The 12,464-nt window shown below is 37.6% G+C and overlaps 2 protein-coding genes across 8 annotated transcripts; one reads left to right on the top strand and one right to left on the bottom strand.

Moving 5' to 3' along the window:
• Positions 1-55: 55 nt before the first annotated feature.
• Positions 56-995, bottom strand: LOC122628846 (tetratricopeptide repeat protein 36). Its single transcript, XM_043811576.1, has 3 exons — positions 855-995; positions 590-787; positions 56-432 (listed from the first exon to the last, which is right to left on the bottom strand). Exons 1-3 carry the CDS (start codon positions 952-954, stop codon positions 182-184), a joined length of 549 nt encoding a protein of 182 aa, XP_043667511.1. The 5' UTR covers positions 955-995; the 3' UTR covers positions 56-181.
• LOC122628836 lies at positions 982-12,055 on the top strand. 7 transcript variants are annotated; one of them, XM_043811550.1, is made up of 9 exons: positions 982-1,314; positions 1,799-2,214; positions 2,289-2,433; positions 6,573-7,057; positions 8,016-8,249; positions 8,789-8,946; positions 9,060-9,460; positions 9,732-9,809; positions 11,668-12,055. In XM_043811550.1, exons 4-9 carry the CDS (start codon positions 6,686-6,688, stop codon positions 11,808-11,810), a joined length of 1,386 nt encoding a protein of 461 aa, XP_043667485.1. In that variant the 5' UTR covers positions 982-1,314; positions 1,799-2,214; positions 2,289-2,433; positions 6,573-6,685; the 3' UTR covers positions 11,811-12,055. The 7 variants fall into 7 exon arrangements, with proteins under 7 accessions (XP_043667485.1, XP_043667484.1, XP_043667481.1 ...); XM_043811549.1 differs by having other exon boundaries at positions 1,387-2,214; XM_043811546.1 differs by having other exon boundaries at positions 982-1,521.
• Positions 12,056-12,464: the final 409 nt, after the last annotated feature.

Genomic DNA, 12,464 nt, shown 5'->3' with positions numbered 1-12,464 from the left:
TAAATAAAGGATAATAATGAAGTATCACATTGATAACGATTGATCATGACAACGATTGAGTTTGAAAATGGAAGATTTAATTTCATTTAAAATTTTTATGCAATTTAATACATCATTTCTCACTTGACACGACGTTTCCACAGATGTGATCCTACTGTTATCAGAATTAGCGACGATATCTTCAAGGATGAGTGGATTTTTGAATAATTTGTCGCAACATAGTGTTACACATAGCTGCATAAGGATTTAGAGAAACGAGCTGCGATTTGGCGAAGCTCGAACCAGCTTCGGCTGCCAGCGTAAAATCTTCCTTAGCTTTTTGATCCTCCTTCATGTAACGATACAATATTCCACGTTGGCAAAGCGCCTGAATGCCTGCTTTTCCTTTTCCTTGGCTAAGTTCAACTGCCATGTTCAGATCCTCTAATGCTTCTATAGAAGGTATAAATTCCAAATATTACACCATACGTTTCATCATTCGCAATTATTTTTTTTTTTTATCAATAATTACCCGCAATATCGTTTTATCATAATGTGTCTTTGTATATTGAACTTTTTTATGTTAAATAATAATAAATTACTACATTACCATTATCACGACCAGCTAAACGTAATGCTTGAGCTCTATCATTCAAAATGGATGGAGAAGAAGGTGCTTTCTTCAAAGCTTCCTCAAATAAACGAAAACATTCATTAAAATCGTCGAACTCTGCGTGAGATATAGCCAGTTTTACGACATTCAAAATATCCTCGGGTAAAGCATCCGTTTTGTCTTCGTTCAATGCATCTGAAAAAATACATAAGGAATCGTAAAAAGTGCGACATTTAAAGAGGAACAAAAAAAAATTACGTACCAAGATCTTTGTTTCCTGAAAAATCAATCGATCCATGCGCTTGCAATGGATCAAATAATATGTTTAAAATTGCACGATCAAGTTCGCTCAGTCGCTCCATTTCTACTGAATTCCTAAGACATACTATTTTTCTTTGGCATTGGTAGAAAACTCGTTTCTGCTTATCGCGAATGAATTAACTTGTTTTTTAAGTAATACCATGCCGAATACGTCATTATTTAGATTATACCGGTTATTTTACATAAAGGTGTGACATGTGTAATATAATGTTAAAAACATATTAGTTTTAGGAGCTCTAATCCTTTGAAATTCGTTTGTCGCCAGTTATTATAATAAATGTACCGGTTTCATGCGGAAAATTTTAAAAGGAAGTACATAATTAGGATCTCAAAAAGAAGAAGAAGACGAAGAAAAAGTAGAAGCTCGAAGCATGCGACAGGATAAAGATCTTTTTCCTCGGGTATGCAAATTCATCGGTTGTACTGTTAACTAGCTATTTTGTTCATTTAACGTTCTCACGTTTCCCACGAAGCGAAGATATAAGCGCGCTAAGAAAACTTTCGCATCACGGAAGCCGGCACACGTTGCATTTATCAACTACGAAGCTCTTGGAGTCTCGTTTTTCATTTAGAAGATAGACTCGTCGTTCTGTTTGGTTTCAACTTCCGTGAGTTTATAAATTTATTAGATACTTCTTACGTAACGTAGTATCACATATTGATTAATTTCTTTCTTTAACAAATCTTTAATATTTTTTTCTTTTTTCAAAGAAATTATTAATTATGTTCGAAACGTGTATCCTAAGAAGAACAGATCGATATTAAAGATGAATCTTCTTTGGGATAACGAAATTCCCTTGAAATAAGTTTTTGCATTTAACTTAACTAGGAATAAATTTGAAGGAGTAGGACCACAGGTAAAAGATTCTTTTCGTTATTCTTAAGAGCGAAGACGTAGATGGTCCTTGGATGCATAGTACACATGGTACTATGCGGGGAGGGCCCCGTCACGAAGGCGAAGTTAACTGCCCATAACTCATAGCCGACATATAATAAATATCGTTACTCCATCGTGAGCACACGTGGACTTTCGCGAAGTGGTTTATAAGCGTATACGAAACGTACGTGAAGTATGGAGGGACCTCACGTATATTCTGTGTATAACGTCGACCGAACATAAACGTTCGGCGTACCGTACGTGTCTACGCCTTCGCCTTGCTCGCTCGTTGGAAAAGGCTTTCCTTCGATCATTCGCGTTTAAGCTTTTGCCCTTTAATGGCCGAACTCGTCAACGAAGATGATGTCTCATGGACGAGTTATGTTACATTTTTCTTGGAATTTTTAAATAACCAGAATAGAACGTACGTTTTCCTTTTTTTTTTTTCTCTTTTTTTTTTTTAATTTCGTTTTATTAATTTCATTTTATTTTTTGTAGAGGAATGTGTTCTGTCAACGGAAAGCAAAAAAAGAGAAAAATAAAGATCGTGCAAGAGGACGAACCCTTGAAATAAGGATAAGAAAAAATATCCTGCGTGACCGACCGCCGCAGTTTGTGGTTACAATAAACAAGGAAAAAAAAGGTGTATCTCTCTCTCTCTCTCTCTCTCTCTCTCTCTCTCTCTCTCTTTCTCACTCGTACGTGTACACGTTCGTCTTCTTCTATTTCTCCCTCTTTCTCTCTTTCTCTCTCTCTCTCTCTCTCTCTCTCTCTCTTTCTCTTTCTCTCTTTACAGGGTTAGCTCCTATCTCCTTCCAACTCTTCTCCCTTCGCCCTTTGCGCACATGTACCTTACGCCGAGTGCAGACAACCGGATTTATATTCAAATGAATCGCCGTAGAAGGGTCGACTTATCAACGTATCGCGGTCGATGAAGCAAAAAGACAAAAGGAGCAAAGGGAGTCTCAGAGTTTCAAGAATAAAAATAATATATGCAAGGTTCGTATTTTTCTTTTTTTCTTTTTATCTTGAAATTAGGCATATAGATTTTTATCACGATGAATCTCAAAATTTATTTATATAAAAATATTTATTTTCATAATTTTGACACTTTTCATTTTAGTATTATAGCAATTAAAAAATTTTCGTGACACAAGATTTAGCAGCTTAATTCTCCTCAGTATCAACAAAGTAATACTGAGTTCGAAACTTGCGGAATAGTCTGCTGGATTTTCGTTCGACTTGTAAATCTATCATTGTTTTTCGAGATCAGAATTATTGGTACGACGATATTCTCCGTTCGTCCTGGTACATACATGACTTTATTTAGCTTTAGTTCGTCGAAACCGGTTACAAGCGAATGCTCTTCTCTCTCTCTCAAGCATCGAGCTCGCCGGTCCCCAATACCATGGCGCAACTCGGAGATTTGGTGTACAACCGTCGAGTTTTCGGCTTTGCGTACCAGCTCCGTGGAATTTCACGCGAGAATGAAAAAAGAGAATAATTTGTGCCGACATACCGACCAAACTCATTCTATTGAAAATATTTTCAATTCGATACATTCCTCATTTATTATATTATTAAGAATATAATAATTTTTCAATCGTTTTCTTATGCAAAGAATATACATACATACACACACATATACATATATATATATATATATATTCGTTTTCGTAAAACACGAATAAGAATCAATTTGTTTTTACATTGTCAATTTCTTCTCAATTATTCAAGGACATATAAGAATAAACGGAAATCCTAAATTTCTTGAATCAAATCAAACTTATCTCGAAGGTTGCAAAGCTTACGTCTAAATTTTTTCTTTTTACGTCGACGTGAAAGGGAAACGATTTACCGTACCTTACATTAGATCGCGTGGGTAGCTTGCGTCATTAAGCACGGTACTATACGGTACAAGAATGACTTTGGCTTTGGTGGAGAAAGTGACCGGGTGTGGCTTCGCATTGCTCTTCGAAGTTATTGTATATTCTCGAAGGGATCATTTTTGGGTATTGAATAATTCGTTTAAATATTTTCAACGTCCTGTTTTTGGATTGCATACTTGATAACAATGTTTTTAATTGTAATATTATAATCCTCGATTCGTTAAAAGAGAAAAAGAGAGAGAGAGAGAAAGAAAGAAAGAATAATTTTAATGTAAATCTTATTTTTAAGAATTATTCTCAAGGACATTTTGAGAAGAAAAATATGTGTAGCCCTTTAATTCTGCTCAAAAGACATTATTAAATTTATCAAAATATATGTATGCAATTTTCGAGCTTTGAAACACCCTGTACCATGGTATCACGAAGTCGAGACCCGCACCGATGTGCAAACGGTTTGTCCGGTTTTCGAGACAAAGGGTTCGTCGAACTCCGGAGTGCAGGGTTCGATCGGCAGAGCTACCGAATGTCTCCTTACGTACGAGTAAGATCGTCGATCTATGACGTGAACGCACCCACGTACATATATCGACTCTAGCATACATATAAGTTTGTTACGAGAATGAAAGGAAACGTACCGCTATGTCGTATCTTCGAGATTTGACCTCAAAGGGAATCGTCGAAAGACGTAACACTCGTTTCTTCATTTCATTTTTGTTTGATTGTTTTTTTTTTTCCTTTGGATCAAAAAGATCGCATGCAGAGCGATTTATTTGACGAAGAAAAAGATAAATAGGAAGGAGTACTCGAAATGACGAAAAGAATTAATGACTTTTCACGTTCTAATAAAAATGTGACGACGAGTAAAAAGATCAACCTTGAAATTGCTTCTGGAAATGTTCTTTGAAATTGTCAAAATGTAATTTTAATTATTTACTCTTTTTATTACTTCTTTTTTCTTTTCGTTTTTTTTTTTTTTTTTCAATGATACCTCGTCTACGATTATTGGAAGGGCGTCTAATAAGACGTCCCGTCAACTTTTTGCGATGGAATTTCGACTGTCCACGCCGTCGTTCGAAGTTACAGAGTTCGTTAAACGCAACTTCGATCGTTCTCCGTCCTTCTCCTCCTCCTACTCTTCGTTTCTCCTTCTTTCTTCTTCTTCTTCTTCTTCTTCGTTTCTTGCTTCGAGCCGAGACGAACCTTTGGCCATTGTTAATACTTTTTCGAGGTTATTACACGTCCGATATGTAAATGCATCGCCGGAGTCCGGTCCTCGACATCGGAGGACCAACTCCTCTCGCTCTCTTTCTCCTACTATGTCTCTCTTTCTCTTACGCTCCTTTATTCCTCGCACAGTATTCTCTCTTTTCTTTACAGGGACGCAGCTGATCCGATTGCTTTCAGTGAAAGTAAATACGTGTACATAATTTTTAATTAGAGAAAAAAAAAAAGAAAAGAAATCCTAATCGATCTTAAACGATGTACAAGCATCATCTTCTTGTATCTTTAAAAATATACGTAAATGTGTAAAAAAGAAACAGAAGATCGAGTTCTCTTGAGAAAGTCCATCGAACTGGCCTGATAATTTCTTTAAAAGTAAAGCGTTCGTCAAGAAAAAAAAAAAAAATAAATAAATAAAATAAAAATAAAAATATCGACGTATTAAATATTTATTGTATGTTTCTGTAGTCTTACCTTCTGTATTTCTTTTCAGATTCGTTGTATCCGATCCTGGTTCGCGGCACGACCATCACCACACCAGCACTACCACCACCACCACCACCATCACCTCCACCATCGCCATGCCATCGTCATCACCATCTCCCTGGTTCCTCTGTAACGGATAGGCTTCACCTCCGCAGGACGGAACTCTAGTCCGCTTCCAGTTTCGCCCTCGAGAGTTCTTCGCGGTTTAGTAGGAACGTGCCTCTCGCAACGTGCACCTCGAGCTCCTCCATGCTCCATAATTCTTTATCAAATACGACGAGTATTCTCCGACCGATGTAAAAGTATCAATTAAAATTTTGTTTAATTCGGTCGATAACAAGGGCAGATTTTTATCTTCGCGTGGTTTTTCAATATTCTTCGGAAAAAAGGCGTGGGAAGGTTCGAAAAAGGATGGTTTCAAGTTGAAAAGTGACGAAGAAGGAGGATGCACGTGGAAGTTTCTTCACGTTTTTTGCGAAAGATGAGGAGAAGGGTCTGAGAGAGGCAAAGACGAAGAGAGAAAAAAGGAAAAGAGAGAGAGAGAGAGAGAGGTTAAACATCATTTAAAAAATAAATTCAATTAATTATACCTTCGTTTTTCTATCAATCGCAATCGAGAATAACGTTTCACGATATCTGCACGCAGTTTCAACTTTTCCCTTAACTTTTTTTTTTTATTTCCTTGACTTCGCTCCAGTCTAGTTACGTTCGAACTTGTTCGACGATTATCGCCTTTAAAGATCGTTGAACGTTCCCGCGTATGTACTTTTTTACGGCTCGCTGATAGGTCTTTCAGATCTCTATCCCGTGATCTCTTTCCTGTCGTCTTATCATCGTGACCCGGTTATTGCAACGCATCCATCCTTAGCGATAGCGTGCGTTTAAGTATTTATCGTGAAAGCACGTTTATTCGTACCCTGGCTCATAAATTATAGAAGATTTATAAGGCTTAAGGTAACAAGCATGTCGAACGCTAATTTCATTGGGTTATTCATCGGTGTTATGAGGCACGTGCTTTGCCATTTGTGCTTATTAAAGGAAAACAACGTTCCTCGTGAAAACGATCACCGTCTCAAAGTCGTAACGAGAACGTTAGTTTGATGAGAAAATGAAAAGAAAGGAAAAAAGAAAAGACGGAAAAAATAGAAAAGGAAAGTATGTCAGTTCTGATTCTGATTATTTACAGAAATCGGAGAAGAAAAGATCCTGAGGAAAGAAAAGGCGATCCTTTATACGTAAGGATGCGAGTGCGTAGGAGAAGATACACGAAGCGGTGACGACACACGGATTTGTCTCGACATGAGGCTAAGTCCAATTTTTTTGTCATGCGCCACGGCGAGCTGGCTCGGTCCTGCCGAGGCTATTCGTAGTCCTACTTATTCGAAGGACTACGAATTATCAACGGAGTTCTTCCTGGTGCCGTCGGAGGATACGGCCGATAGAAATGGTTTGGCGAGCGTGGCTAGCGTTATCAGCGTGCCGGCACCGAACAGGACTGTATCCGTCTTCAGAATGCCAACGAGGAAGGGCCAAGAACGCGAAACCGAATCAACCAGACTGCCGAGCTCGCGTTTCCTTCTCAGACAACGACCTTGGGCTCTTCCCCTTGCAGCCCTAAGTGCCGCAGCGATGCTTCTCATGGCTGGTTTCGAGGTTTTCGTACTCCTCAAGGTTGGTCAATGCTCCAGACAGAAAATCAAATTAATATTTTAATATTCCACAGCGTTTATTTTCCTTTTTTTGTAATTTAAAGTAATTAAATAAATATCGGTATTTATCCTTTTAAATCATCCTCGGACATAGACGAAAGAACATCGAGTTCTAGAGAGGTAAGATTCTGACCGAGATTTTCCATTGATCCTAAACCATAGTTGTAATATATTATTTTCAATTGAATTTCTTCGACAAGCTCCGATAATCTAAGAGAATTTCGCCGAGACCTAGGCCTAGTTTGTTCAACGTTTCTCCGCACGACGTGTCTCGTCTAGGTTGCGTATTGCCACGCTCCATTGGGCCACGAGCAAACTAGTCGGGAAAGGCCGTGATAGTAAAACGAGTTTGTTCGCTATCACACGCGTGAGACGTAGACGCTCTATTATTATCATACCATTACTATCTCGTTACCGTTCTTGTCGTTAGAGGAAGTTGTCGATTACGCTCGCACTTTTACGGTTACTCGTTCGGTTTCAACGAGCAATAATATAATTGTATGTATATAACGTATTTATATGTATATACATATATGTATATATCTATACGTATTTATCTATAATATACTTATCTAGTCTCTTTATTATAATTAGAGAAATTAATGTACTCTCATCGGGAAAGCGATCTGATTTAATTTGCTTACGATTATGACGCGTTCCTCTGCATAGAATCTGGAGCAAGACGGTGGCTACTCGTTTCATATTCGTTATTTTACTCGGAATCACGCATAATGCTTCGAGTATCAAATTGAGATCGATGATAAAGGAATGATGTAACGATCGATTTAACAAAAAGGATTTTTTTTCTTTCTTTCTCTCCTTCTATCTCCCTTCCTCCGTCTCTCTTTTTCTCTCTCCCTCTTTCTCTCTTTATAAAAATATATTCGTCATGAGAATAATATGTTTACGATGTATTTCAGGCAAGAGCAGCAGCTCCAAACAGACGTCACTTGTTCCTAGGCCAAGCTCTTTTACTTGGTCTCTTTCTTTTGGCTGGACTCTCAGCTGCAGCTTCCCTCAGCCAAAATCCTCTCTCTTGTGCAGCCTTCAGACTAGTCGGTTTACCAGCGGCCCTCGTATTTGCGGCCCTTCTCGTCAAATGCGTTTTCCTTCTTTCATTGAACAGTGGTGTCTATTTACCAGCACCTTATCAAGTTAGTACTAATTATCAATGAGTATACGTATCGAAGAATATTTTGAAAAATTCAGTTTCCAAAGATTCAAACGGGACAGAGAAATTCGCCTACGTAGTTCCATTTTCCACATAAATGCAAATTTGATTCTGTTGGTAAAGATATAATTTGTCATCGCGGTTTCGAGTAACGTTTTTATATCTAAGAATACCAAAGAGATCCGGTCTTGTTTCTCGATCTGCGGTAAAGCGATCACGCGAACGTTCGATATGAATGAAAAGCTTGTTTGTAGTCGTGTAGAGGCAACACGTATACACAATAGTGAGTTAGTGTATAGAAACTCGTGGGACGACTTAGACCGTGAATACTCGGAATTTTTAACGTTCGGTCTGTGCCAACGATCAGGATGCCGATGGTACACGACTATTCGCGCGAAAGCAACATGTAACTATCATTGACAGATTAGAAAGTATATGTATTTACATATATGCATATATATATATATATATATATATATGTATGTACATATATACTTGAATAATTTTTTTTACTTATCGCAGGCTTTAGTACTGGTATTCGCTGTACTGGTACAAGTAGCTATCGTCGGCCAATGGTTTTACGGGGAACCACCCGCGGTGATACAAGTTCAAAATATGGATCAGAATGGTCCGCTATTGGGTTGCAAAACTCCCCTCGGACAGACAGTGGCTTCCCTAGGGTAAACTTTTGAAATGTAACTTTTGGGCAGATACATACGTGACATAGTTTAGAAATGATGAATATTACGGGAAGAAATTATTGATCTTTCATTTCTCGCATTTTTTATTTTAGATATCCAGGGATACTCTTAGTAGCGGTTGCCTGTTTAGCCGTTCGAGCACGTGGCGTACGCGATAATAACAGAGAAGCTGCTTTTATTGGACTCGCCGTTGGTCTCTCATTGCCCATTTGGATATCAAGCGCAATTGGTTCTACAGTAGCGTCCTCCGAGAGCGATAAGGAGGCGTGGCTGGCCTATGGCCTCCTTACTACTTCGTTCCTCGTCTTTTTGACGATGTTCCTGCCGAAGGGTCGACAATTGGCCGCCCTTGGTCGTGAAGGACCCACAACCGTCATTCGAGATCGCGATGACGCACTCAGCTCTCTACCTGGCAGCGGCTACTCTCCTTCCTTTTTCCATTTTAAACCTGCCGAGACGTCCTTGAAGAGGAAGATGCACTATCACAGCGCTGGTACGTTGGAATAGACGAATTTCGACGATTTCACCCGACCCTACCTAAATTTCTCTTCTTGTTTTGCACGCACGCTCGTTGCGCGATTACGTTTCTTTCTCAACGGCGACGAGTTTCCTTTCGATTCGCTCCTACGATATCTGATTCTACGCGCTAAATTTAGACCTTAGGTATTTCCGAAGTATACACGAATTAACGGGCATTCGGAAAGGACGTAATCCATTCGAAAGGAAAAAATTGTGAGAATCACTTTCACACGTTTTCGCTGCAGATCGTGTCGCGCTGGTCTCATCGGGAATACCTGGTTGCAGTGCTTGCAGACACGGGGGAAGTCCAATATATTCCGATGGTAAGTCGTCGTGCGTTCAATTCTACAACAACGATTGGAAACGATCGTTTCATCGTTTTTTTCAAGTCAACTTTCTTCCTCGTTCGACGCTCCTTCGATCAAGATTCTCTCGATTCATCATTTATCGAATATCTAAACCCAGACATTCTTGGTATTTTTCGCTTGATAGAAAATTCTATGATAAATTTACAACGCGTAGTAACGTGTAATAAAGTCGCTCTCGACGCCTTCAAGGCGACATGTCGCCTCTTCTTGCCGTGCATTTTTCTTCAACATAATTGGTTCCTCGTTTACGCTCTTGACTTCTCGCGACCTTCAACTCGTAGGGATCAAACGAAAGGGAAGAAAAATCTTGTGCGATGGCTAGAGATGCAGGAGAGAGAAGTAAAAAGGAGAAAAAGAGATAGGTAGATAGATAGATAGATATATAGATAGATAGATAGATAGGTAGATAGATAGAAAGAGAGAGAGAGAGGGAAAGAGAGAGAGAGAGAGAGAGAGAGAGAGAGAAAGTTCCAAGACGAGGGTCAAGCACTTCTTTGGCGTTTAAAGGTAGAAGAGGGGAAAAAGGGTACCGTTAGATCGGACGAACGACATCGTCGAACGGCATGCAAGTTGCGCTTTCGCTCTTAAAAAAAAAGGAACGATTATTTTGTACACCTATTAATGTATCTTCTAATTTGAATTGCACTCGATAATTCGTACTCGAGTTCGAATGAATATTTTAACAAAGGAAAGTTGAAAATGAAAATGTTAACAAAACAATTATTATCGTACTTAGATATAAGTATGGAAGTTCGATAAAAATTCATTTTGGAAATATCTTGATGGTTATCTTTTTTTCGATTAGTCAATAATTACATCAACGTTTCAAGTATTTTATTCAGGCTGAAAGCGTAAAGCGCAAACGCGAAGCTTCATAATGCGATACGTCTCTCTTTACCGTAATGTTCATTATTACGAGCAAGGCGTGGAATATACTGGAAATTACGAGCTAAAGGTCACTAGCCCCTTGGCCATTCACTTAAACACATCAAACCCCTCTCGCACCTACTTCAGAGTTTTTATATGGCTTTTCGTTTTCTTGTTTTCTTTTTTTTCTTTCTTTTTCGCTTGGAGAGGTGAAGGAACGGAGAGGGCGGAGCGGGCGAGTGGGAGAGCGGCGGAGGAATGGAGGGAGAGGACGAAATAATGAATCTTTTGACGAGACAGAGCTACGATTAAAAACACCGCATAAGAGACAACGGATTAACCATACGATCACGATGCGAATTCTTTGATAATGATACTTTAAAATACTTTCAAAATGAGTAACTTTCAGAATGAATGACTTTGTTTTATTTGTTTTTATCTTCTCTTTGATTTGGATTATAGCGATATATATATATATATATATATATATATATATATATATGCATAACGAGAAATGTAGAATATTTATTATACTATATACTCAGGGAGAGACATATTACGAGCTATTGGAGAAGTATGAAATGACGTTTATGGTCAGCCGCATAAGTAGAACACTATTATCGATGTCAGACACCGATAAAACGCATTAATAAATTGTACTGTAGTCTTTTACGTTGGTCGTATTTTATTAAACATTTGCAGTTTATTTATATAACGAATAGAAGATTTGTTTTTTATTGGGAAGATCGATATTTTGGCAGTTATATTTTCGTTTAGTAAAATAGATTTTATATTAAAAATTGATTTATATATGTATGTGATTTATGCCAGTTTAATTGTTTTTATTAAAAGTCTTTGTTTTTGAAGTTGATTATTTGGTAATTTTTAAAATAGAAATCCTTGTATTAATTAAATAATATATATGTTTTCTCTTCTTCGTTTTCAGAAGTTCATGGGCCGATGGAGACGTTTGTTCTACCGACCGGTATGTATTTGAGGCCGGAGGATGCTGGAAATCTCTATACGACTCTGTCAGCGAATCCCAACGTATTTTTCCAGAGAGCTACACACCCGGGGATGATGTATTGATCCCCGCTTTTAATTGACACGAAAGAACTTTATTCAAATATTCTGAAGAATTTAATGAGAAGATCCGCGGCTTTATAATTCTTCGCGTTAGATTACGATCAATGATCAAGATAATTACGTCGATTGTAAATACTTACGTTGCATTTAGTACTTGACAAGTTTTGTCAATTTTTGTACGAAGAATAATATCGAACGCACGTCGAGCGATATGTTTGTGCGAATAAACATCTTTCTTTTATATAATATACAATTTTTATAGTACAGTGCTTTTTCATAAAAGTAACCACAAGTTTCGTACTATACTATAATTATTTCAAGTGATGACGAAGGACGATAAATCATTGGATCGTTTAATCTTTTAATTTAAAAAAAAATTAATTTTATATTTTTGATAGATGAAGGAAAAATTCATAATCCATTTTACTCGTCAATCGTTTTGCACTAGATAGAAGTATTGTTCTAAACTTATGTTTCACATATAAATAAAATTTACATATACATGCAATAATTGCAAACATTGCAATAATTAAATTTGAAGTAAAGAAAATTTGAAAATCGATTTAATAGGATAACGTAAAGAAATAATTGTAAAGATAATCCATATAGCTAATATTGCGAAGTAATAATAAATAAAGAACGAGTATAGATCGGTCT

The sequence above is a fragment of the Vespula pensylvanica genome, chromosome 4 (assembly GCF_014466175.1).
Source record: "Vespula pensylvanica isolate Volc-1 chromosome 4, ASM1446617v1, whole genome shotgun sequence".
Taxonomy (NCBI): Eukaryota; Metazoa; Arthropoda; class Insecta; order Hymenoptera; family Vespidae; genus Vespula; species Vespula pensylvanica.
This window is presented reverse-complemented; position numbering and strand designations above follow the sequence as displayed.

Coding starts and splice junctions, on each gene's coding strand:
- LOC122628836 (XM_043811550.1), top strand. CDS start 6,686: ATGAGGCTAAGTCCAATTTTTTTGTCATGCGCCACGGCGAGCTGGCTC. Junction 8,947..9,059: donor CAGACAGTGGCTTCCCTAGG/GTAAACTTTTGA, acceptor TTTTTATTTTAG/ATATCCAGGGATACTCTTAG. Junction 9,461..9,731: donor GATGCACTATCACAGCGCTG/GTACGTTGGAAT, acceptor TTTTCGCTGCAG/ATCGTGTCGCGCTGGTCTCA.
- LOC122628846 (XM_043811576.1), bottom strand. CDS start 954: ATGGAGCGACTGAGCGAACTTGATCGTGCAATTTTAAACATATTATTT. Junction 788..854: donor TTCAGGAAACAAAGATCTTG/GTACGTAATTTT, acceptor GTATTTTTTCAG/ATGCATTGAACGAAGACAAA. Junction 433..589: donor TTTAGCTGGTCGTGATAATG/GTAATGTAGTAA, acceptor TACCTTCTATAG/AAGCATTAGAGGATCTGAAC.